Below are 27,940 nucleotides of genomic sequence, written 5' to 3'. Positions count from 1 at the left end.
TAGACCATCAGGCCCCGGGGACTTATCAACCTTCAGACCTAACAGTCTCTCCAACACCAATTCCTGGCAAATATAAATTCCCTTAAGTTCAGGTCCTTCAGCCACTGTTACCTCAGGGAGATTGCTTGTGTCTTCCCCAGTGAACACTGATCTGAAGTACCCATTTAATTCCTCTGCCATTTCTTTGTTATCGATAGGTAGTTATGCCCCTGGGAGCAAGGGGAAAAGTCTCCTTTCAAATACGTTTTGCGTTATCTTTATTTAGGAGTAGTTTTTAATTGTGTTGATTTAAATGTTTTAAAGAGTTTTTTTTATTTGTGAATTTTCTATGGTCTTTACTCAATGTCTTTTGGGTGGGGTCCTTTCTCCTGAGGGGTCTCGGGCTTGCCTGGACGATCATGGCTAGCCATTCGTTTAGGTGGTGCACCTGGAATGTAAATTCACCAATCAAAAGGAAAAAGATATTATCTAGTCGTAAAAAGGAAAGGGTGGATGTAGCTCTCTTACAGGAGACACATATACTTGATAAAGAACACTCAAAGCTACAACCGGATGGGTTTGGGTCAGGCGTTCTTTTCATCTTTCAGCTCAAAAAGTAGGGGAGTAGCCATTCTTATTCGGAAGAATCTTCCTTTCCAAATGTTAAGCCCAATAAAAGATGAGTCTGCACGGTATATATTGATCAAAGCCCTAATACGCGGAGAGGAATACGGGATTTTGAATCTTTATTGTCCCCTGGCACACGCTTTAAAATTTGTAACTGAAGCGTTCTCTAAGTTAATGGCTTTCGGGGTCCGCCATACAATTATAAGGAGAGATTTTAACTGTATTATTGACCCAGAGACAGATAGGATACCTAGGAGCACTACGGGTATATCTTTGAGATCTAGACAACTGGTGGATCTGAACAAGGAGCTAGGACTAGTTGATGTGTGGAGGTATCTTCGTCCCCAGGGTAGAGACTTTACTTTCTACTCTAATCCACACAAGTGCCATACCAGAATTGATATGTTTTTTGCCCCCTCAACCCTTTTGAATTCAATACTGTCTTGTAAAATAGGTAATATAACTATTTTTGATCATGCCACAGTATATATGGAAGTTAAGACTAGGGATGATGGGATAGACCCCTGACATTGGCATATGGATCCTTTCTTCTTCAAGGATAGCAAATTTATGAAGTTTTTTTTGCAGGAATTCAAAACCTTCTGGGATATTAATTCAGGTACAGCTAGTAACTCATCGATGATGTGGGAGACTACTAAGGCATATGTGCGAGGCTTGGTTATCTCATATTCTGCGACCCGGAAAAGATAAAAGGGAGAGCAACAGCACCTGCTCGAGACTCGCTTGAAGGCAGCTGAGACAGTGTATGTTGATAGGCCTTCCATTACTAAGCTACAAAGGATCACAGCCCCTAGGGCAGCCTTGAATACTGCATTACCCAAACAGCAAAGAGGGAAATATTATTCGCAAAGCAGAGATTATTTGAATATTTCGACAAGCCTGGCAGATATCCAGTGTACCTTGCCAAAAAGAAAAAGGCTTCCAGAGCCATTACATCCATTAGAGAAAGTGCTGGTACCCTGACTTGTGATCGTAAAAAGATCAATACAGCCTTTAGAAAGTTATATTCTGAATTGTATAAGTTGCAGGACCGTGAAATAGAACTGGGAAGATGGACGCCTTCTTTAAAAAATGTGGCCCTTCTGGGCCTAACCTCGGAGCTGGTGTCGATCTTGAATGCCTCCTTGACAACCCAGGAAGTACATGACACAGTTAGGCAGCTTCAGAGTGGCAAAGCACCTGGGCCAGACAGATTCCAGGTTGAGTTCTATAAAGAATTTATAGGGGAACTATAAATTTATAGGGGAACTATCCAATTTACCGGACAGATCTTGCTTTCCCTTTAGATGGTCACTAGAAGGTTTTCTGTACTTAGGTATTTTTATCACTCCAATATTTGGTCAGCTGTATAAAGCCAATTACGCACACTTATTAGAGAAAATAAGGCAGGACCTTCAATGCCGGAGAGATTTCCCAATATCCTGGCTAGGCAGAGTGGCCTTAGTTAAGATGACTATCTTACCTTGTCTTCTATACCCTATGAGAATGCTCCCCTTGATGTTGCCGAGACAGGCGTTGCGTAAGCTTTACAGCTGGCTCGGCTCCTTTATTTGGAATCATAGACAGCCCCTTATCAAATTTGAAAAGCTGCAGCTCCCAGAAGCAAAGGGACGACAGGATTTTCTAGATTTCAGGAGGTACCAATTGAGTTCCTTATTATCTTGTGACCCACAGTCAATCTGGTTAGATATTGAGACCCCCAAGCACAATGTCCCCTCATCAATCTATTATCAATGGACAAGATGAGAGTTATTATGGACTATTATAAAAACCCTATTGTACTAAATACAATTAAAGTCTGGAGGACAATGCGACAAGATGAGGGTAACCGGCAAATAACCTCCCCTTATACTCCTATAGTGGGAGCATTGGGATTTCAGCCAGGATTGACAGATGTTACATTTAAAACTTGGGAGTCCAGAGGTATCTCCTGCTTGGGAGACCTGTTCGATGGGGAGGTTGTGATGTCCTTTGAGCAGCTGCACCAGAAGTTTGGACTGCCTAACAAGGACCTCTTATGGTACTTTCAAATATGAGATTTTACACAAAAGAAGACCACACTGATAGTCAATCCTTACAAATCAGATAGGGAAAGAAGAGTGCTATGGCCGATGGGACCGCCCTCGGTCAGTACTCTTTATCATTCACTATACAATAAGGTCTCGAAAGACATGGAACGACTATATAAAACCTGGAATCAAGAATTTGGGTTGGAAATCTGTTTAGAAATATGGGAGGACATCTGGGAAAATGCCACGAAGATCTCTATCTGTAACAGAATTCAGGCTACTCAATTAAAGATACTTCGCAGGGCTCATATGGCACCTGCAAGACTCGCAAAATTCAAGACAGGAGCATCCTCAATGTGTCCTAAATGTAAAATAGAAGTTGGCACTCTCACGCATTGTCTATGGATATGCCATAAGATCCGTTGGTATTGGGATAGAGTAGTGAATGCCTTGACAGAGATTTTGGGAACGGAGATTAGATCGGATCCAATGTCCCTACCTTTGGGCTCTCCAAATTTTCCCTCCCTGGATGTATACAGGAGGAAATTATGTACTATCCTCTCCTTTTGTGTGAGGAAAGGTATTTTAGTGAATTGGATATCTGAAGGCCCCCCAGGACTTTCAAACTGGCACAGGATAAGCATGGAATATATCCCCCTTGACTTGGTCACGAATATGGTGCACCAAAAAACGGAATTATTTTATAAAACATAGCAGCTGAAAATATGTTGCTGGAAAAGCACAGCAGGTCAGGCAGCATCCAAGGAGCAGGAGAATCGACGTTTCGGGCATAAGCCCTTCTTCAGGAATGAGGAAAGTGTGTCCAGCAGGATAAGATAAAAGGTAGGGAGGAGGGACTTGGGGGAGGGGCGTTGGAAATGCGATAGGTGGAAGGAGGTCAAGGTGAGAGTGATAGGCCGAGTGCCTCCAGCACATGGAGTGAATCAAATTGGTTGAAGGCTAGCATCTGTATAATAAAACTTAGTTGGATTTTCCTCATTGTTACCCGCCAGCATTTTTGTTTCATGTCTCCTCTTCGTTCTCCTAATTATATTTGTAAGCAACCCCCTTTAATATCTCAATAAATATCTTTTTTTCTGTAGTGTATTCAATCCTGTAATGTACACCTATTGATATCCATGTTCTTTGGACTTGTTGGTCCCATCCTTCACTTTTATAGGATCGTTGCGGTTGCAGGGGAAGGTGCCGGGAGTGGAGGTTGGGTTGGTGGGGGGTGTGGACCTGACTATGGAGTCACGGAGGGAGTGGTCTTTTCGGAACACTGATAGGGGAGGGGAGGGAAATATATCCCTGGTGGTGGGGTCCGTTTGGAGGTGGCGGAAATGACGGCGGATGATACGCTGCATATAGAGGTTGGTGGAGTGGTAGGTGAGGACCAGTGGGGTTCTGTCCTGGTGGCAGTTGGAGGGGCGGGGCTCAAGGGCGGAGGAGCGGGAAGTGAAGGAGATGCGGTGGAGGGCATCATCGATCACGTCTGGGGGGAAAACAGACCCCACCACCAGGGATATATTTCCCTCCCCTCCCCTATCAGTGTTCCGAAAAGACCACTCCCTCCGTGACTCCATAGTCAGGTCCACACCCCCCACCAACCCAACCTCCACTCCCGGCACCTTCCCCTGCAACCGCAACGATCCTATAAAAGTGAAGGATGGGACCAACAAGTCCAAAGAACATGGATATCAATAGGTGTACATTACAGGATTGAATACACTACAGAAAAAAAGATATTTATTGAGATATTAAAGGGGGTTGCTTACAAATATAATTAGGAGAACGAAGAGGAGACATGAAACAAAAATGCTGGCGGGTAACAATGAGGAAAATCCAACTAAGTTTTATTATACAGATGCTAGCCTTCAACCAATTTGATTCACTCCATGTGCTGGAGGCACTCGATACTGTTTGGGGCTAGCCAACATTTCAGCAGTAGTACTGATGACTTACGCTCCAGAGCTTCCTGCTGCCCTAGCCACACTCTTCCAGTACTCCTACAACAATGGCATCTACGCAAGTTGGAAAATTGGCCAGGTATGTTCTGCAAACAGCAGTACAAATCCAATCCGGCCAATTACTGTCCTGTCACTCTGCTCTCAATCCATCAATAAAATAATGGTGTCATTAACAGTGCTATCAAGCACCACCTACTCAGCAACAACCACCTCACTGATGCCCAGTTTGGTTTCCTCCAGGGCCATCAGCTCCACACCTCATTATAGCCTTGATTTAAACATGGACCAAAGAGCTGAATTCCAGAGGTGAGGTGAGAATGAAAATCTTTGACATCAAGACTACATTTGACAGATTTTTTTTCCCTGGGATGGGTGAGTCCAAGACCAGAGTGCATAGTTTAAAGGTGAAAGGTGAAAGATTTAAAAAGGACTTGAGGGCAACTTTTAAATGCAGAGGAATGAGCTGCCAGAAGTAGTGGTGGAAGCGGATTTAAAAGGCATTTGGATAGGCATATGAATAGAAAGGGTTTAGAGGGATATGGGCAAAATGCTGGTAAATAGGACTAGCTCAAATTGAGATGTCTGGTCAGTGCAGATGAGTTGGACTGAAAGGTATGTTTCTGTACTGTATGACTCTCACTGCTCAGAAATGAATGTTTAAATGCAACAACTGGACAATATCCAGGCTTGGATTGGTAAGTAGCAAGAAGCATGTGCTCCACACAAATGTCAGGCAATGACCATCTCTAATAAGAGACCATCTAACTACCGCTCCTTGACATTCAATGGTGTAACCATCATTGAATCCCCCACTATCAACACCCTTGAGGGTACCATTGACGAGAAACTGAACTGGACTCACCATATAAACACAGTGGCTACAAGAACAGGTCCAAAGTTAGGAATATTGTGGTAAATAACCTGCTGATACCCCAAAGCCTGTCCATCATCTACAAGGCACAAGTCAGGAGTCTAATGGAATACTCTCCATTTGCCTGGATGAATGCAGCTCCAGCAACTGAAGTAGCTTGACACCATCTATGACTAAGCATCCACTCACTCCACTACAAACACTCAGTAGCAGCAGTGTGTACTATCTACAAGATGCACTGCAGATATTTGACAAAGATCCTTAGACAGCATATTCCAACCACTTCCATCCAGAACGCCCAGGATACCAGAAACATGGGAACTCTACTACCGGCAAGTTCCCCTCCAAACCACTTTTCCTTCACTGACACTGGGTCAAAATCCTGGAATTCCCTCCCTAAGGTCATTGTGGACATGAACTTTAGCAATTCAAGAAGATAGCTCACCATCACTTTCTCAAGGGCAGTTCGGGACAGACAATAAATACTGGCAATGCCAATGACCCATGAGTGAATAAGAAACAACTATGTTAGGAGCAAGAGCATAACTTGGGAATGTGGTGTGACCAACGTGGTAATGTGTGTATGGAGCCAGAATAGCTGATGCTTTAAATATGTAATTTTCATCTGTATTCACTGTAAAGAATGACAATATAGGTCTAAAAATCAGAGAGTGGGACTGTGATAAACTTGAAAAAATTAGCATTGAGTGCATAGATGAATGGTTTCAGTCGGCTTAAACTGGATAAATCCCCACACCGATGAAATATATTTCAGCTATGAAAAGCAAAGGATGAGATTTCAAGGATTCTGAAATTAATTTTCAAATCCTCTCTGGTCATAGGCGAGCCAAAGAGTTGGAGGATAGCTAACTTGACACAATTATTCAAGAAGAGCTGGGGGAAAGTCAAGAAACTACAAGCCAGTGAGTCTAATGTTTGTGGTAAGAATATTATCCAATATAATTCTGAGGGTGAGATCCAAGATGGCGGCAGTCTGAGTGGTCTGCTGTGCTGGGCTCTGTGCCATACCCCCGGGCAAGATGGACCTTTGCTCCATCCTTAACAACCACCCTTAGGAAAAAAAAGTATTAATTTCAACTTGCTATTTGGAGCTGCTGAAATCGTGTGAGACAGCTTTAAGGCCAGGATGAAGTCGAATAAAGGAAAGGGGCCTAAAGGAGTACAGCAGACAGGTCACTCCCCTACTACATCAGGGGTGCCTGCAGCCAGTGTTCAAACTCCCAAAGCGGCCCCTTTGGATCGAGCAGGACAGCAGCATTTACTCTCGGAGGTTTCCAAACTCCGACAGTGGACTCAAGCAGCAGTTGAGCCACTATCTGCCATGCTGAAAAAGCATGAGCAGGAAATCCAGCCGCTGGATCGAAGAATGGAGGCAGTGGGGGAGAGGACTGCGGCATCGGAGACCGTAGCAGAGGTCTCGGGAGGAAGAATCCAAATGCTGGAAGAACAGGTTCAGGTTCTTCAGGATCATGTCGATGACCTGGAAAATAAAATTAAAAGGAAAAGCTTAACAGATCGCTGGTCTCCCGGAACGCGAGGACCTCGTTGGCATTTTGCAGGGATGACTCCCAAAGCTCCTGGGGCTGGAGTTGGAGTCAGGCCTGGTAAGCGTAGAACGGGCCCACTGGATCACAATGCGCAGGTCTGGGCCAGACCCACGCCACTGCGCGGTCCTAGTTCAGCTCTTTATAAAGAAAAACAGCATGAAGACTGGGAAGGATTTCATAAGCTTTACTGTACAAAGGCTCAAAGGTAATATTTTTTCAGGACTTTTCAGGAGCCCTAATTAAGAAGAGAAGGACATTTGATGATGTCAAGAAAGAATTAAGGGACCTGAACATTTCACACTCCTTGAGGTACACGGCCGTGTTGTGTTTCACCCATGGGGGGGGAGTGATATATAACTTTGACTCCACAGAAAAAGCGAAGGACTTTGTGAAGTCTTTGAATTGAAGGAGCTGAGTCGGGGTGGGAGGGGGAGGGCATAATTGCGGACAATGGTATGGTTTTTTTTATTACTCCTTTTTTATTTCCCTCTCCCGCTTTCTTTTTGTGGTTATTGGTTTTATATGTACAGTTTTGTAAAATTGGAATTATTTTGGATATCGGCCAATTGGGTATTATCTAGAGCTACTTTTTTAAACTGCTGTCCTTTTGATTTTGTATTGGGGGTGGCTATATCTGTGGTTAAGATGAGTGAGAGGGGATGGGCATCCATTGTTGGATTACAGAATGCGAATTACAGGCTTTCCTCATTTGTGAATTGTGTGTAGTGTTCTTTTTTAAATTGTAGTTGCTTTTATAGTAGTTTGTAGATCTCAGAGTTTTTATAACCCACATAAGTGCCATATGTGAATTGACATGTTTTTTATACCAACTAACTGTTTGGACAGAACAATGGTGTGCAAAATTGGGAATATAGCTGTTTCGGATCATGCACCAATGTATTTAGATGTTAAAATCAAGGGTAGTGGAATGGTTGCACATCACTGGCGCATGGATCCATTCTTGTTAGGGGATAGCAAATTTGTTGAGTATAATACAAGAGAGTTCAGGGCCTTTTGGGATATCAACTCGGGTATGGCCAGTGATCCGGCGATACTTCGGGATGCCACTAAGGCATATTTACAAGGCCTGATTATTTCATACTCAATGACTAGAAGGAGGCAGAGGGAGGAGCAGCAACAGATGCTGGAAACCCAGCTGAAGGTAGCTGGGAAAACATATTATAATAAACTGTCATTGATTAAGCTGCAGTGGGTCACAGCTCTCCGGGCTGCTCTCGACTCACTGCACACACTAGTAGCTTAAAAAAAAAGGTCTCCTTTGCCAAACAAAGATGGTTTGAATTTGAAGATAAGCCTGGTAGCTATCTGGCTTGTTTGACTTGGTGGAAAAAAAAGCTTCCAAATCTATTACATCTGTTAGGGAGAAGGCTGGTACGATTACTAGGAATTGAAGAAGATGAATGTTAGGTTTAGGGAATACTTTGCAGAGCTACATTGGTTGAGGGGCGATCACAGTACAATGGGAACGCAGTCTTTTTTTGAAAATCTGGACCTCCCCAATATAAATACAGAACAGGCTTCCCTTTTGAACGCGCCTATAACGGTACAGGACGTGCAGGAAGCAATAAGGCATCTCCAGAGTGACAAAATATCCTTTAATTAATTTATTATTCATGGATAAGATGAAATCCGTGATCCAGCAGTGTAAAAGTCCAATTATTTTAAATATGGTGAAAGCCTGGAGGATAATGAGGCAAAACAAGGACAATTGGTCTAAGACTTTGCCATTTACCCAAGGATTTAAACCTGGGGCAATGGACTCTGGCTTTAAGGCCTGGGAGAATAAGGGAATCTTCTGTCTGGGAGATTTATTCAAGGGAGAGGTCCTGATGTCATTTAGTCAGAAATATGGATTTTCCGATACTTCCAGAGAAGGGACTGTATATAGAGGAAGACCACGCTTCTGGTCCAGTGTTGAAAATTAGACATGAAGAAGAGTACTCCGATGTACAGGTGCTCTTTTACTCGGTACTTTATATCATTTACAGAAAGGTCGCGCCCTGGGGCACATGGAAGGTCTCTGTAGGACGTGGAATCGAGAGTTAGGACAGGATATTTCATCAGAGATATGGGAAGACATCTGGGGGAATGTGAGGAAAATCTCAGTATGCAACAGAGCACACGTCATGCAATTGATGATCTTACACAGGGCTCATATGACGCCAGAGAGACTAGCTAAGTTCAAGAGAGGAGAGTCATCAGGATGTCCCAAATGTAAGATTAGTATAGGCACTCACAACATGACCAATTGCAATTTGTGAAAGATCCAGAGATTCTGGAGTGCTATAGTAAAAGAGCCAAAGGACATCCAGGAGATTGAAATTAATGTGGATCCGGTAACTTCTTTTGGGGTTGCCAAATTTGCCCTCTCTGGGGGAACACAGGAACACATTGTGTAACATGCTTACCCATTGTGCGAGGAAGAACATTCTACTGAATTGGACGTCAGAAAAACCACCAGGTCTTATGGGGTGGCGCAGACTGATGATGGAACATCTCCCCCAAGACTACCTCACAAATATGGTGCACCACAGAACGGAACAGTTTTACAGCTGTCCTTTCTAAATTATATTGACGCTGACTTATCAGCAATATTAATTAGGGTCATGGTATAGCCGTGGGAATCAGTGTGGGTGCCTGTGGGGCCCCAAGAGGAGGAGACTGGGGGGGAAAGAATACGGGTAGGATAGGTGGTGATCATAGGGATAGGAGCCTCAGTGGAGTGTGATGAGTGAGATAGAATAATGAGATATTATTTAAGTTATTTGAATTTAGTTTAAGTTTAGTATTTATTTAATATATTTGTAGTTTAGTTTAAGTAGATATGTTTGTTCTGGTAGAATATTAGGTCATTCATTAACAGTAGTACTGTGTTACGGCTTTGTTGTACTGCCTTTTTTTTGTATATAAATGTTTTGTAAATATTTTAAAAGATTTTCAATAAAATTACTTATAAATAACATATTCTAAGGGATGGAATTTATCTCCACATGGAGAAGCAAGGGTTAATCAAGGTTTGTCAATATAGTTTTGTAAAGTTGGCAGGGGGTGGGGGGAATCACGTCCAATAAATTTTCAGAGGTGACCAGGTGTACAGATGAAGGTAGCACATTTGATGTAACCTACATTGACTTCAGGATGGCTTTTGACAAATTTTTTGCATTATAGACTGGATAAGAAGCTAACGGTCCATGGGATCTGTCACATTTTGGCAAATTAAATCCAAAAGCAGCTTAGTGACAGGAAGCAAAGGGTGACTGGAAACCTCTGTCCATTGGCATAACAAAGTGCTTAGTGCTAGTGCCTTGATATTTGTTTGTGTGCATTACTGATCCTGATATATATATAGGACATATGATCAGTTAAATTTATAGATGACAAAAATTGGCAGTGGTAATTACCAAAGAGGAAAGCCTTAAACTATAAGACAATATAAATGAATTGGTCAGATGAATTAACAGTAGCGAATGGCCTTAAATCATAAAAAGTGTGGGATGACGCATTTTGGAAAGACCAATGCGGCAGTACATGTTGAATGGTATGATCCTATGATATATGAAGGATCAGAGGGACGTCAGTGTGCACATACTGGGTGGGAGAGCACAGGCATAACAGGCCAAAAGTCCTCTTCCTAATCTATAAAAGTTCTATGACTGTATGCTATATGACACCATGCTATTGTCAATGTCACACCTGCAGTATGTGCCAGCAGCTTACATGGTAAACAGTGAATATGCTTACACCAAATGGCTTAAGGGGCACAGTCCTCAGTCAATTCTAGAGGGATTGTTGTCACTCAAGGGTACCGGCATTGGAAGTTGAAAGTATCAACGGTAATAGAACAATGAGCATGCAACCAGACAGGGGGTTAGTGGAATGTCAGTTGGGAGCCATACAGACATTAGTCAGGGGTGTGGTCATTCAGCGGTATAGGTTGCTTTTCCAAGTCAGTGCCAGGACTGGGGGGGACGCAAAATCAGTCCTGAATAATGATGCAACACTGGGCACACTATGCTGCTTCAGGCAATAAATGTATTTAAGAAAGAGATAGTTTTGTGATTTTGAAGGCATCAAGAAGTATGGGAAGAAAGTCAAAAGACGGTCATGAAGATAGACGATTAGCCATCTTCATCCTGCTCCTTGTTTCTATCTCACCATAGCCTATGCAGACCCTTATAAGTTCCACCCATAATACTAAAATAATTCACTTCAGATACACTGAAAATCATGGCTTCAAGTTACTGATGTAGGGATAATGATGTAACAGCTATAAAAATGTAATGGAAACACAAAGCTGTGAATGGATTTGTTAGCTACTATTGAAATAAAGCCACCCAGAATAAAACAAAAGAAATCAATAGTTTATTTGTTACTGTTATAATTAACTGACTATACTTACACATTACAGGTGCATACAATTAAATGAAAAGAAACATTTAATGGCATTGATCAGCAAAATGTTAATCCATGCTTAATACGAAAGGGTCTAAAATTCTGACTTTAAGAAAGCGTTTCCTTTGTATTAGGGATAAAGACAGCAAACAGTTTTCAAATACCATTTCCTTGCCTTTTTACACCTGAACGTGAGCTTCCTACAGAGAGTGGTCCAACCTTCTAATTTCACTTTGAGGTTATATAAGACTCCACTGCCTCACAAACCATACCTGTATATTCTAATTTATGCTGGTTTGAGATTAAGCAACAATTCGACTTTTTTAAAAAAAAAAGCTCATTCTGGTTTTCAAATCCTACCTTGGTTTTACTGCAGCCTAACTATGTTTTGCCAACACCACAACCCTCAAAAATATTTGCATTCTTATAGTTTTGGCCTCTTGAGCATCTCTGACTTTGGTGGCTATGACTTCAACTGCCTTGGTCCTAATCAACTTATTTCCATTCCTAAATCGCTCCACTTCTTTCCTCTTTCAAACAGATCTCTTTGATCAAGCTTTTGCTCACTAACCCTGCTATCTTCTCACATGTTTGTAATGGTCCTGTGAAGTGTTTGCGACATTTTACTAAGTTACATGCACAATATAAGTTGTTGTTTCTATTCAATATAAACTTACTATCGTGGTTTGCAGTTACACATTTTATCTTTTCCATATAATATATATAGCTATGACTCTGACACTGCCATGATTGATTCTAAACTAAAATTGTAACAGGTAAAACGCTGTGTATTTCATACAGAGTTGAAATTTTGTCAGATTTTACATGATCCTTAATTTTCTTAACAGCTGTTTAACATTATTTCAGAAATGTTATTCCTCTCTTCCCATTAAAAGATTTTTTTTTAATTAAATCAGCCTAAACATTACTACTGAGTAACAAAAACATTTTCACAATAATTTCCCCCTCGAGAAAGAATGGATTACTCTAACTTAAACTTTTTACAATACTAATATATCAAATCAATCCTAAACTAAATGCTTGGTCTTAAACACCATCTACATTGTTCTTGATGCATCTGTAAAACTCAATATAAATTGCTTCTTTAAATGAACCTCCCTGATAACAAAAATGGAACAAAATGCCAACCACACCAGAAAAATGCAGCATGTACAAAACTGGACTTTTTTAATCAAAGGAATTCAAGCTCTATCAATAAATGCCTTTAATTAACTTACACTGGAAAATCAATATTTGTGACTGATAAATTTTACAGTAAATTATTACTTCATTCATTGGATCTGAACCTCATTTTATACATTGTATAGAATGCAATGACCTTGAATAACAAAAGTGATTATAATACTGCATCTATAATACTGCTGGAAAGAAAAATATTTAATGGACATAAGACAATACAACATACCACTTATAATATGTACTTAAAACATCATGTTGTAAGACTCCTAATTCTGTTGCCTTTTGTTCATTATGACTTTGAAATGCTATCTATTGCTGAAAAATGTGTTGCTGGAAAAGTGAAGTAGTTCAAACAGCATCCAAGGAGCAGGAGAATCGACGTTTTGGGCATAAGCCCTTCTTCAGGCCTGAAGATGGGCTTATGCCCGAAACGTCGATTCTTCTGCTCCTAGGATGCTGCCTGACCTGCCGCGCTTTTCCAGCAACACATTTTTCAGCTCTGATCTCCAGCATCTGCAGTCCTCACTTTCTCCTAAATGCTATCTATTCTAAAGCTCAAATTCAAATAATTTGGAAGATGTCTGTATATGCGGCAATACAAATACTTTAACTGCACTGTTAACACTTGTAACAATATTCCTTCACCTGGGTTAAGGATTGTAATATAACATGCATACCCAGCTGATATTAAATGTTTATAATGAAATCAAAAAAAGTCTTCAATGTCATATTCAGAAACACATTATTTCTTCATTCTAAATTACCCAAAAGTAATTAATTTTGTACTTTTATTTACCTCATGAAAGCTGACAATAGGAGAAAAACAATCACATACTTTGTTGATCATGAATCTTGAATTTAACCAATAAAAGATGTATCCAAATGGTGTAAAACAGATTCAAAATCTTTTTTAAAATTTTTATTTACAGCTTGACTCAGATCTAAACATGGCGCAGCAGTTCATGTGTTAACAACTGAGAGTTATCTGGCTTGGCTTTGGCAACTTCAAAAAGATGGTAGGCTCAAAAATTCATAAGTACTGTTGAGATTTTTGAGGACATTCAAATATGCACTTCAAATGAAGAAAAAGACTATGGGCCTTTTATTCAAAAACAGTAAATATGAATGAAGCTGTTTGGCCTTCACTAATATGTTGAGCACACTAAGTAAGAGTCCCATTTTGTTTCTACTAGGCATTTAATAAGCTTTCAGTTAGATGGGTACTATTTGGTCACATTTTTAAAAAGTAAATCTGTACTCTCTGAATTCAAAGTAAGTACTTTAGATACCATAATCTTCACTTTGCTCTCCAACCAGCAGAGAAAATCTTTTTCTGTTTCTCATGCATAGATTGATTTGATCATTTGTCAGAAGTCAAGGAATTAAGAGATAATTGACTAGGGCGTCTTGTTTGATCCCAGATCCTGGACCTTGGAAAATCTCGTCTGTCATCTATTCCAATACGGATACTAATTTGTGATGGTGTATATTGTTTCATGTGGCCCTCTGCTTGAGATTCAAGCTTTTCTATATCTGGCTTCTTGTAGCTGAAATGGAGATCGGCAAGATAGATGATTAATTATACTCAGTTCTAGAGATGCATACAAACCATTTTAAACATTAAGCAGATACAATTATTTCTGTACATCAGTAAAACACTGAACTTGCTCTTCGATTCTAAAAGAATATAAGTAATGATCATAAATTGTCTGATTCAAATATACTGGCAGATCAAAAAACTTGCTCTAGTTTTTCATCATATTATTATTTGTACAATTATTTATACTATTATATATCATGTATTTTTATATTATTTATTTGATTATTTATCCCAATCACCATTGCAGCAGTGCAAGTCCTTGCAGGGTTGTAAGATTCTAGAAGTTTATAGATAGAGGAATGAGTAAAGTCTGGGAGACACAAAGCGAGTCTCACAAAAACATAAGCATTTGAAATTTGTAGGATTGGGAGAACAAGAGGAAATGTAGTCATTTGAGAACAGGGCTGGGGTTGCTGAGACACGGATTATCACATAATATTGAGAGAGTAGAAATAAAGTGACTTAGAAATGGCGCATTATATTGCTGGAAGCACATATCAGGTCAATAAGATTTCCAAGATGGTAAGCAGTCCAATTCAGCCTCAGCCAGTAACCAACAAGAAAGTTAAAGTAGCTAAATAAGGAACACAGTTTTTGGTAGGGACTGAAAACTCTCAGATTGAGATGAAGATGTGTGAAGAGTTGTTGCTCATCAGGAGACAGCAACAAATATGCTGGTAAGCTTTTGGAGGATGCTGAGAGAAACACAAATGGAAGCTGCATGATTATCTTAAAGGGAGTCAAATCTATGTCTGGAGAATAGTAAGGTCAACAGGTGCTGAGATAGTGCATCACAGTCACAAAGGATGGATGACTTGGAAGTACTACAAACCATGTAGGGAATAGTGATTGATTTAAAGAGCATATAGATAGGCTGATTCGAACAGGCAGACAATTGTCAGATGAAATTTAATTTAGAAAATTTTGAAATGGTACATTTTGGCAGAAATAATGAAGTGAGGCAATAGAAAATGAAAGATATATTGTAAAAGGGGTATAGGAACTGAGGTCAAGAGTATATGCAACATATGTGACGGTGGGACAATTTGAAAACCTGGTTAAAAAGCCATGTGGGTACTAGGCTTTATAAACCACGACAGAGTACAGAAACAAGGAAGCTGTGTTGAAGCTGTGTAAAGTTCTGGCTTGGTCTGAACTGAACTAAACATGTCTAACTATGATTACTATAATTTAAGAAGGATATGAAAGCTTTTGAGAATGTTTCGGGGATAAGGAACATCAGTTGTGAATAGACTGAAGAAGTTGGGATCTCCTTAGACAGGATAATCTTAAGAGGAGATTTGATGGAGGTGTTCAAAGCTTTGAGGGGTCTAGGTAGATAGGGAGAAACCTTTCCCATTGTAGCAAAAGGTCCAGGACCAAAGAACACCAACTTAAGAGTGTTTGGTGAAAGGGCTAACTGTGACATGAGATGTCTTTTAATAAGTGTTAGAATCTGGCATGCGTTAATAGAGCATGTGGTGGAGTTAAACATAATTGGAGACATCAAAGTGCACCTGGATAGCTCTTTGATGTAAGCATTCTCGATTCAATTTCACTTGTAGCTTTGATGAGGATCATTTTTGTGCTTAGGTGCCAATCCTATTTTATAGCTATTTCTTATTAAAGGATTAAGTAGCTTCATCTATTCTGTGGAGATTATTTTCCACTACCCCCTCATTCAAATAATAAAAAATACAAACTGATGTTTCATAATTTGAATAGTCAACTTGTTTCTAAAACATTAAACATTAGTCCCTACTGTTCAGAAATGTCACATGGAGAAAATGTTAAATTCAGTCACTTACAGTTTCAGCATTAGTGATGAAACCACTACAGAAACAGAGGAAGCAGCCATTGCTGCAGATCCCATCCACGGCTGTAAAACTAGGCCGATTGGCAAAAAAACTCCTAGAAATTTGGAAGCACATAGAGTAACTTTTTAAGTTTAAAATATGCTAACTTAGTTGAAACCAATCAGCTGAAGCTTGCATCCAAGAATCTTGAATGAAATATGCAGAAGATTTCCAAAATTCTTTGAAATGGAGAACAGACGAAAAACTGGTTGATAAATACCAGGTCAGTCTTAAAACAAAAATGATGAAGTTGAACTAAGTAGTTTACAGGCCACATAGTAATTTATTGAACTCCTGAAGTAAGACTATGATAGAAAACAAACAAACTACAGAACATTGAGAGAACCAGGAGGTTGGATTTAATGATTTAATGCCAGACAGTTAAATGCTGTGCACCCAACCAACTGCCAGATGCCACTGAGAGCACACGAGCAGAGGTAGGTGAATCCTTTAAGATAAAATCAAAAAATCCCTACAGTGCGGAAAGAGGTCATTTGACCCATCAAGTCTGCACCCCCTTTCAAAAACATCCCACCCTATTCCCGTAACGCCAAATTACCATGGCTAATCCACCTAATCTGCACATCCCTGGACTTTACAGGTCAATTTAGTATAGCCAACCCACCCTAAACTTTCCATCTTTGCACTGAGAGAGGAAACTGGAGCACCGGGCACACAGTCACAGAGAACGTACTAACACCAGAGTTAAAAATCATACAACATCACGTTATAGTCCAACAGGTTTATTTGGAAGCACAAGCTTCATCAGGTACTTAGTGGGGCAGGATCTTAGGACACAGAATGTATAGTGAAAAGATCAAAGTGTCATACAACTGATACAATGTAGCTGTTCAGTCTTTAATCACTTAGAATAGGTTGCAGGCTTTGATTCATTAATATGCAAATCCCGAAACTTCCTTTAAGTCACATGCTCACGATAACTTAAGGTTGTATTTAAAAAAAAGGTTACATCTCAGCTCAGACAATGCATTAAAGGTGTGAGAATGTGGAGGAGCTAGTGTTGGACTGGGGTGGACAAATGTTAAAATTCACAACACCAGTTTATAGTCCAACAGGTTTATTTGGAAGCAGTAGCTTTCAAAACGCTGCCCCTTCATTAGGTAATCGTGGAGCAGGACCATAAAACACAGAATTTATAGCAAAAGATTAGTGTCATGCAACTGAAATGATATATTGAACGAACTTAGACTGTTGTCAAGTCTTTCATCTTTTAGAATGGGTTGCAGGTTTTAGTTCATTAAGTTCATTTGAGGTTAGGAACATGGCATCAATTTCAAAGGAGGGTGCCTGTAAACAGGAAAGTGGCTTGAAGTGTGTATACTTCAATGCAAGAAGTATACGAAATAAGGTAGATGAACTTGCAGCGTGGGTTTGTACCTGGGACTTCGATGTTGTGGCTATTACGGAGACATGGCTAGAACAGGGACAGGGTTGGCTGTTGCAGGTTCCAGGATTTAAATGTTTTAGTAGGGTCAGAGGTGGGGGTAAAAGAGGGGGAGGTGTGGCATTGCTTGTCAAAGATAGTATTACAGTGGTGGAAAGGACGATGGATAAAGACTCGCCATCTTGTTCCTTAATCTGAAGTGCGTGTGTTCAAGCTTCAGTATCTTCTGCCTGACGGAAGAGGTTGTAGGAGAGCATTAACAGGATGAGAAGGGGTCACTGATGGTGTTGGCAGCCATTCCCTGACAATGAGAAAATATAAATAGAGTCCATGGAAGGAAAATTGGCTTCCGTGATGGTCTGGGCTATGCACACAACCTTCTGTAGTTTCTTATTCTGTGGCTTTCTATGGCCTTTAGCAGCTTTTAGTGGGTCTGAATATACCCGTGTTCATCTTTTAGTAGCTATGGTTCTGAACAGATCTTCAACAATGGATCCCAGCTATACTCTAACATCATGTCAAGAGTTCATGGGACCACAATCTGGCTTGTACTGTTTATTCATTGAATCACTATACATGGATGCCAAGAGTGAGTGCCTCATGGTAGAAGTCACAAAAGTACAGTAAGCAAGGAGAAATTTAGTTATCATGCTACAGAAGACTCTGTTTCCCAAATCTGTGTTTGACTATTAATAAGAATGTTTATGATAGGTGGATAGTACATACTCCTCAATTGTTCCCTTTTTGTCACTGCCTCAAGTGATAATGGAGGGCTGGATTTAATTCCTGCTTGGATTGAGGTTGACTTGTGGCCTGCATCCTTGCTCCACCACAAAGTAAACAAACATCACAGCATTTACCTGTGGTTCAGTGAAAAATCTTCAAGGACATGCCTTGGGAGAGAGAAGTGAAGAAGAAGACATCAGCTAATAAAAAACATGGAAGCTAGGAAAATAGTTTTATTCATGCTGTGTACTAGTATTTTTAAATGTGTAAATAATCATTGCTGCTGTCTCCAGAAGAGAAAAATTAGCTCCAGATGACAGCAAAAAATGTAAGAAGGCAAAAACCCTTTGTAAACTGTCTGAACTCTGATTTCAGGTTGTTGTTTTAAATTTAATTATAGGTACCTATTATGAGATGTGGTAATTATACCAATTTATCATGTGTTGTTGTGTAATTAAATGGTTGAGATATGTCTGCAGCAGCAAAGGTTTAAGAAAATAAGAGTACTGCTGACTTTATAGTATCATTGTGAAGCTTTATTCTGGTTACAAGGAGGAGCAACAATGATATTCTAAGACTTTTATATTGTGCGAGTTGTCTGTAATTTATTTTCTAAATTTAGTTTTGTTTGTTGTCTTATTGTCAGGGCTTGCAACCAATAGTATCATTTAATTTTCTTGATATGATACGGCCCTTGTACTGTCTTGTAGAATGTGTACAATTCAATAAAAATGCTGTATGTACAATTACATGGCACATTTTGGCACTAAAGGCAAAGCTGAGTATGTCAAGTGCCATGACATTTGGCAGCAAAGAAATGAAAGTGGTATATGGTAAATTTAGCTGGATAATAGTAATAAACTATCACTCTTCCACACGTTATGAAGATACTCAGGTGTTTTATTTTTAATTCCCTTGTGGGATATGAGCATTTCTGTTAAGGCTATCATTTGCTGGTGGGTCTTAATTGTTCTTGAGAAGTTGATTGTGTACCACCATCTTGAACTACTGCAGTCCACCAGATGCATATTCATGTATAATATGATGAGGAAGAGAAGTCCAGGATTTTGACCCAAAAACAGTGAAGGGGAAACGTCATATAATTCCAAGTTAGAACAGTGTGTCTGCTTTGAGGGGACACTTGTAGGTGGTAGTATGTTGCTGCCCCTTGTCTTTCTAGGTGATAAAAGCCATGTATTTGGAAGGTGCTGTTGAAGCAGCCTTAGCAAGTTGCTGTAATGAATGTTGTAATGAGAATGGTGTAGAGTGAACATTTAAGATTATAGATGGGATACTAATTAAATAGGCTGTGTTATCCAGTATTGTATCAAGCTTCTTGTGTGTTGGCGGATCTACATTCATCTGGATAAGTGGAGAGACTTCCTTCACACTCCTGACTTATGCCGTGCAGATGGTGGACAGGCTTTGAAAAGTCCTGAGGTAGATTACTCACTGCGCAACTTCCTGCCTCTCACTTGCTCCTGCATCCACAGTTTTTATTTGTCTAGTCAGTTTATTTCTGTTCAATAGTAATGCCTGGGATGTCAATGGAGAGGGATTCAGTGATGGTAATGTAATTAAATGTCAAATGAAGATTGTTAGATTCTCCCTTGTTGGAGATGGTAATTGCCTGGCACTTGTGAGGCACAAACTTGCCTCTTATTAACTAAAGCAGGTGTTCTCCTGGTCTTGCAGCATAGGCAGCTTCAGAGGATTTTTAAATTGAACTGATCATTGAGAAAAAATCCTCATCATGTCCTGGATTTGAATTGATTAGCTTCCAACTGCCACAATCATTTTCTTCGGTGTTAGGTATGACTGTAACCAAAGATGAGTTTTCCTTCTTTTCCGATTTATTTCAATCTTCCTAGGACTCCTTGCTACTATATTAATTTAAATACTGCCTTACTGATGAGGGCAAGATGATTAGGGGGTTAGATAGGGTTGACAGTGTGAGCCTTTTCCCGCGTATGGAGTCGGGTATTACAAGGGGGCATAGCTTTAAATTAAGGGGGGGTAGATATAGGACTGAAGTTAGGGGTAGGTTCTTCACTCAGCGAGTCGTAAGTTCATGGAATGCCCTGCCAGTAGCAGTGGTGGATGCTCCCTCTTTATGGGCATTTAAGCAGGCATTGGATAGGTATATGGAGGATAGTGGGTTGGTGTAGGTTGGGTGGGCTTGGATCGGCGCAACATCGAGGGCCAAAGGGCCTGTACTGCACTGTATTCTTCTTCTATGTTCTATGTGCAAATCCCAGAACTTCTTTTAAGTCACATTCTCGAGGTAAGTGGAGTTGAAATGCCCATCGCCATGATTGCTGTATTCTTCTTCTATGTTCTATGTGCAAATCCCAGAACTTCTTTTAAGTCACATTCTCGAGGTAAGTGGAGTTGAAATGCCCATCAGCCATGATTGAATGGCGGAGTGGACTCGATGGGCCGAATGGCCTTACTTCCGCTCCTATGTCTTATAGTCTTATAACTTAAGGTTATCTCAAAAGAGGTGAGATCTCAGCTCAGACAATGCATTAAAGGTGTGAGGTTGAGTCTGTCTGTATCCCAATCTTGAGTCAGACTAGTTCTATTCCCAAAGTGGAATTTAAAAAATATTACATGGATTGACTGCCTCCAGATTATGCATTTTTGAGCAAATAGAATTATCTGCAATTATAATTCTGCAAATACAAATTAACTCCTAGACTTGTATGTATGCACGTGCATGAGGGGAGCGGGGTGAGGGTGTGTGCACAAGTGTTTGCATGTGTGCAAGCTTGGTAAAGTGTGTGCCTGGAGAATATAATGGTGTATAAGTTTGTGAAAGGGCATAGGCGTGGATATGAGTGTGGGAGGTGTGAATGAGAGAGTGAGTGAGTGAGTAAGAAAAAAAAGTGTAGTGGGGTCACCTGTCGTGTGACACGAACCCAAGGTCCTGGCTGAAGCCATCCTCATGGGAATCGAACTTGGCTATCAGCCTCTGCTCGGCCACTTTGCATTGTTGCCTATCCAGAAGTCAACCTTGGAAGGTGGTCACCCGAAGACCCGAGGCCAAATATCCCTGACAGCTGAAGTGTTCCCTGACTGGAGCGGAGGGTTGGTGGGGTGAGAGGTACACCCCTGTCTGGTGATTGGCGAGACCAACCAGACACTACGACAATGGATGAATGGACGTCGCGCAGCAATGTACCTTGCCTCAGGCATCCTTGCCTGCAGCGTATGAAATAGACAACATTGGCAAAGTCACACGAGTACCTGCCGTGTAAATGCCGTGCGGTGTCCCCACATGTAATACTTGCATCCATGCCAACACTCTGACACGTCTTGCAATGGTTGCCATGACAGGGCGATGAGATGAGATTAGATTACTTACAGTGTGGAAACAGGCCCTTCGGCCCAACAAGTCCACACTGACCCTCCGAAGAGCAGCCCACCCAGAACCATTCCCCTACATCTACCCCTTCACCTAACACTACGGGCAATTTAGCATGACCAATTCACCTAACCTGCACATTTTTGGGCTGTGGGAGGAAACCGGAGCACCCAGAGGAAACCCATGCAGACACGGGGAGAATGTGCAAACTCCACACAGACAGTTGCCTGAGGCAGGAATTGGACCCGGGTCTCTGGTGCTATGAGGCAGCAGTGCTAACCACTGTGCCGCCATATGGTGTTGTGGTTGATGCTGCCCTGAAGGCTGGGCAGTTTGCTGCAAACAATGGTCTAAAGGTTTGGTGGTTGTTTAAAAGGCAAGAAATGGAGGCGAAAGGAAGGTCTTGGCGAGGTGCTCATCCTCATCAATAATGTGTTGCGGTTATAAAGAACATGGCATAGTTTTTCAGCTCCTGGGAAGTACTGGACAATGAAGGATACCCTATTGGGTGCAACCCCTGTCTGTCTCCCAAGGTCATTAGAGTTTCTTGCTGTGGCACGTCGGAACTGGTGACCCGTGAGTTGAGCATCATGCCCCATTATTATGATGGCACCCTTGAGCACCTTCAGGTGTCCGTCATATTCCTCCTCACCTGAACAGATCCTGTGTATGCGTAGGGATTGTCCGAGGGGATGGCTGTTTTAATATGTTTAAGGTGGAAGCTAGAGAAGTGTAGCATTGTGAGGTTATCCATGGGTTTGTGGTATTCCACTTTGGAAACAGAACCAGTCTGACTCAAGACTGGGATCCAGGCATATTCTAACCTCACACCTTTAATGCATTGTCTGAGCTGAGATGTCATTTTTTAAAAAATATAAACCTTAAGTTATCTTGAGAATGTGACTTAAAAGTAGTTCTGGGATTTACATGTTAATGAACTGAAACCTGCAACCTATTCTAAAAGATGAAAGACTTAAGAACACTATATTTGTTCAATATATTATTCCAGTTGCACAACACTGATCTTTTGCTATAAAGTCTGTGTTTTATGGTCCTGCTCCACGATTACCTGATGAAGGGGCAGTGCTCCGAAAGCTAGTGCTCCCAAATAAACCTGTGGACTATAAACTGCTGCTGTGGGATTGTTAACTTTGCCCACAGATTGTGTGCTTTTTGAACAAAATAGCATGTATCTGCAAATACAGATTCACCTCAGGCATGTGTGTGAATGAGTGAGAGAGTGTGAGAGAGAGAAAATGAGGGAGAGTGAGTAAGACTCTGTCACACTCACGCGTGCACACACATTCTCTCTCACTCCCTCACATGCAAGCACGTACACAAATCTATGGGGCGAATTTGCATTCGCAGATACATTTGATTTTATTCAAAAAGCACACAATCGGTAGGCAGTCAGTCCATGTGATATTTTATAAATTCCTACTTGGAATAGAACTGGTCCGACGCAGGGTTAGAATACAGACAGACTCTAACTTCACACCTTTAATGCATTATCTGAGCTGAGATGACTCTTTTCTTTTATAAAACTTAAGTTATAGCAGGAATGTGACTTGAAAGAAATTCTGGAATTTACATATCAATGACTCAAAACCTGCAACCCGTTCGAAGTGATTAAAGACTTAATAGCAACTTAGGTTTGTTCAATACATTGCATCAGCTGTATGACACTTTGATCTTTTGCTATCGATTCTGTGTTGTATGGTTCTGCCCCACTAGCTACCTGACAAAGGAGCAGCGCTCTGAAAGCTTGTATTTCCAAATAAACCTGTTGGACTATAACCTGGTGTTGTGAGATTTTTAATTTGGTCACCGTAGTCCAACACCAGCACCTCCACATCATAACTCCACACAGACAGTTACCCAAGATTGCTGGTACTGTGAAGCAGCAGTGCTAAAAACTCTATACTGCTTGTTTGGCCTCAAGCCTTTGTTGTTCTCACAATGAAATGAGAAGCACGATTTTGTTACAATTTCAGTGAATGCAGAATTATTTCACTAGATGCAAGATATCAATCTGTTTTTTATATATCCTTCTCATGTAATTATCCTTGAGAGTGACTGAGGTCTAAATTTAACATTCACATTGCAAATGCAATACAATGTCTCCCTTGTTTGTTATGTAATTCGTATAGCGATAAAGATAGTTTACAATAAGTGATGTGCTATGACACCATCTTGATTAGCACAGTATGTGCACAAAGTGACTAATGTTTTTGTCATAATGTTATAACACTCGATAGATATTTCCATTCCTGCCGAAACTATAGTGGAACTGTAAAGCAATTTCTAGGTGTTTTCAAATGGGTACCTTTCAGTTCCCAACCAAAAGGTTTTCTAGCAACCAGCTTCAAGGCAAATAATCCTGTTTGGGTCCAATAAGGTCTGTTCCCCAGAAGACACATAGAAATGTCTTCCTAAACACAGGTCCTTAGTGACTGCTGGAAGTTTTAATTTGAAGGTAGCTGCATAATCTCAAGTTTGGAAATTTCAATAGTATTGGCACAGTTTTTACAGAATTTATAATTAGTTTGGTTGTAGAATGGCAATAAGCATGCAACACCTGCATAAAATTAAATAGCACCACGTAACATGATATTGCAGCAAATACAGAAGAGAAACTCACCAGCAGCAATAGGGATTCCTATCAGGTTATAAATTAAAGCAAAAATAAAATTGATCCGAATTCGACGAACAGTCTGCTTGGACAAATCAATACTAGCTACAACGTCTAGCAGATCATTCTGAGGGTAAAACAAAGAATGCATGATAGCACAAAATATCAACAAATAGCAAATTTTATCCTGATCTATCTTTACATAAGCTAAGAACACAAGTTAAGAGCTGAATAAATATATGAACATAAACATTGGCTCACTCTAATAAGCACGACATCTGCTGCTTCAATAGCCACATCAGTGCCAGTTCCAATGGCAATTCCCACATCAGCTTTCGCCAGGGCTGGAGAATCATTTACACCATCTCCTACCATTGCTACAGTTTTCCCCTGATCCTGAAGTTCCTGCACTTTAGCTACTTTATGTGAGGGAAGAACTTCTGCAAACACCTTCTTAATACCAACCTTAAAAAGTGGAAACACAAACATAAACAATTAGACAGTTTATTGCATATATTTGCACTAAAGTAAAATGCCGAAGTATTTTTAATTTCTGTTGACTGCAATTAGGCATAGTAAATAGATCAAATATTTAATTACATATACACTGTTTACACATCCTGAAACAGTCTTTTAAAAGTATTACTCTTGAAAGCTGAAGAACTTAAAATACGAATGCTGACTTTTCACCTCTGAGGAGACGGCAATGCATAAGGTGTTCTAATGAACATACATACTTTATGGTTTTCACAACTGGACTGTATTAAGGTAGTGAGGAGACTGGATTCTAAGAAATCAACAAGCATGCAGTAATTTCAATGAAAGTCAACCCAGGGACTGGGATTATGATTATTTGTTTAAAAAAAGCCTATTTACAAAAGGACCAATCGTGGTCAGCTTCTAGATCTTATCTCAGAGGACTGGATACCCTTGATCCTGTGGGTTCAGTTGATAGCATTCTTGCTTGTGAGTTAGTGCATTATGGGTTCAGGTTCCATTCTACAGAGTGGAACATAAATATTTAGGTTAAAATTCCAGTCTGTCACTGAAGTCTAATTTTCAGATGTCTGTCCACTGTCTCAGACATATGCAAAATCTATTTTAAAAATTATTTCATCAAACGCAATGAGTATCTTCACAAGGATCAATCAAAACTTTACTTATATCTACCTGGCTAGCAATGGCTCTTGCTGTTTTGCGGTTGTCACCTGTTAATAGCACCACATCCACTCCCATATTAGTCAAGGTGTACACGGCGAGTGCAGCTTCAGGTTTGACTGTATCTGCAATTGCTAACATTCCACATAGTGTACCTTTGAAGAATAAAATATATCACTCACTCAATCTTAGGAAATACCATAGCGATCATTTTTACTGAAATCTGCAAATGATATTTACATCACTTGCATTTGTGCTCAGAAATTTAGCACTGATCAGTATGTTGCTCAACATTAATCATTTCTTATGTTTCCCATTTCTATTTCGGGTAACACTGTATATATTTGTTTTATGCAAATTTATTGCAGTATTACCATTTAAGTCCTTCATCCCTCCTAGTCCAAAGTCATATCAAAGTTCTAGCATCTTCTGTTGAAAATTTTCATTATTTTATCTTCTTTCTTCTATTTCCTAACTTTGTTCAGTTTGATTCCCATGGATTTTCACGCTTTTAGCTATTTCCATATCATTTTAATGAGTTGAGTGTTGCATTGCTTTCAGCAATTTGGAGTGCTATTAAACTATTCTTATTTTAAGCAACTATTCAATAACTATTTCATGCAAGAGAGTGAGAGTGATCTTAGGACTCTACTGTTACCTGCTGTTTACTGTGTTTTATTTTAGAGACAAAACATCTGCAGATGCTGGAATCTTTGGATGCCAAAGTAGACAAGCAGGGGCTGGAGAACATAGTAGGCTAGGCAGCATCAGGAGGTGGAGAAGTCAACGTTTTGGGTATAGCCCTTCTTCAGGACTGGGGTTGGTTGTGGGAGAATCTGCAGCATATTTTGCAGTCAAAATTTACTGTCATCCCTATCACATGAGAAGATGCTAGTAAGCGGTCTTCCTGAATTGCTGAAGTATATACTCTGCAGGTACACCCGCAGTGCTTTTAGGAAGCAAGTACCAGCATTTTGGCCCAGTGACAGTAATGGAATGGTGATATTTCCAAGAGCTTGGTTTACATGGGATCCTACAGGTTGTGATGATTCCTCATGCCTGGAAAACTGTTCTCTTTAGGTGGGAGAGTTGCAGGTTAGCAAGGTGCTTTTGAAACAGTCTTCACACTTTGCGATAGCACATCTTGTAGACACTGCTATTATGTATCACTGAAGTTGCACAATAAGGTATCAATTAGACAGGTAACTTTAACCTGATTGGTGTTGAGTTTCTTGAGATTGTTGGAGCTGCATTCTTCCATTCAAGCAGGGATGTTCCACCTGACTTGTAACATGCTGATGGTGGAAAACTTTTGGGGAGCCAGGAAGTAGTTCTCTACTGCATAATGCCTTCCTCTGACATGTGCCAGTAGTCATATATTTATATGTGACTACCCAAAACGTTGACTTCTCCACCTCCTGATGCTGCCTAGCCTACTATGTTCTCCAGCCCCTGCTTGTCTACTTTGGCATCATATTTATGGGACTGGCCCAGTTGAGCTTCTGTCAGTTAATGTTGAATCTCAGGATTCTATGGATAGAGAATTTATCAATGGAACACACAATCTTTTCGCAGCAGAGAGCGGCGGGAGCTGGGCAGAAGTTCAGGCGGAGCGCAAAGCCGGTCGGGAAGGTAAGTGATTGCTATATAAAGAACTTACCTCAACGCCAACGGTCTTATTGCGGCAGAGAGCGGCGGGAGCTGGGTGGAAGTTCAGGCGGAGCGCAAAGCCGGTCGGGAAGGTAAGTGATTGCTATTAGAGGGGGTGTGTTCTAAACCCCAGGTCCTACAAAGTAGGGTCTCCCTCCCTCCCTCCTCCTCTAACCTAAATTAAGAGTCCACAGACTTGCCACAAAAAGAGGGTCTAAGGAAGTTTGGATCGAAGAGTCAGGCTTCAGCTCAGGAGTCTTGGACAAGGAGGTTGAGTGAAGTGATTACGCCACAGCTGAAGAGGGTGAAGACATGACTGCCCAGCTGGTTCAGTGTGCTATGTGCTTGGTGTGGGAGGTCTGGCTCGTATATGTGTGGAAAGTGTGTGCACATTCAGCTATTGACAGAGCATATTGATGAAAGAACTCGAGGACCTTGGGCTCATCCGAGAGAACAAGATCTTTCTGGACAAGACCTTCAGCGAGGTTATTACACCAATCGTACCAGAAGAGAGCAGACGATGAGGAAGGCAGAGAGGAGACAGGTGCGAGAGACCCCGGGAGAAGTACCTGTCAGGAACAAGTTGAATCATTTGGAAACAGTAGAGACAGATGACACTGCCAGTTCGCAAGGCGGCCAGGTCTGTCAATCAAAAGTTGGCGCAGAGGCAGAGCGGAGGAGTCAGACATCGCACAGAGCCGTGGTAATAGGGGTCTCCATAGTGAGAGGAACTGACTGGGGTTTTTGTGGCAGCAGGCGGGACTTAAGGATGGTCTGTTGCCTTCCTGGTGCCAGGGTTAAAGACATCACAGACAGAGTGCAGGAAATCCTCAAGGACGAAGGTGAAGAGCCAGAGGTGGTGGTACATGTCGGCACAAATGATGTCGG

The 27,940-nt window shown here is 40.8% G+C and overlaps 1 protein-coding gene across 2 annotated transcripts in view; it reads right to left on the bottom strand.

Annotated features, from left to right (window-relative positions):
• Positions 1–13,131: 13,131 nt before the first annotated feature.
• Positions 13,132–27,940, bottom strand: part of LOC122550837 (copper-transporting ATPase 2-like) — a 102,460-nt gene continuing 87,651 nt past the window's right edge. The window contains exons 17-21 of one of the 2 annotated variants that reach the window (XM_043692153.1): positions 25,415–25,557; positions 24,506–24,709; positions 24,254–24,371; positions 16,067–16,169; positions 13,132–14,205 (exon numbers count right to left, since the gene is read on the bottom strand). In XM_043692153.1, the coding sequence (XP_043548088.1) occupies positions 14,019–14,205; positions 16,067–16,169; positions 24,254–24,371; positions 24,506–24,709; positions 25,415–25,557 (755 nt within the window). In that variant the 3' untranslated portion in view covers positions 13,132–14,018. Of the gene's footprint in view, positions 14,206–16,066; positions 16,170–24,253; positions 24,372–24,505; positions 24,710–24,780; positions 25,244–25,414; positions 25,558–27,940 lie in introns of those variants that run through there. The other variant, XM_043692154.1, reaches the window with a different exon arrangement.

Source organism: Chiloscyllium plagiosum, chromosome 6 (genome assembly GCF_004010195.1).
Source record: "Chiloscyllium plagiosum isolate BGI_BamShark_2017 chromosome 6, ASM401019v2, whole genome shotgun sequence".
Taxonomy (NCBI): Eukaryota; Metazoa; Chordata; class Chondrichthyes; order Orectolobiformes; family Hemiscylliidae; genus Chiloscyllium; species Chiloscyllium plagiosum.
Note: the sequence above shows the minus strand (reverse complement) of the source record. Positions and strands in the feature narration are given on the sequence as shown.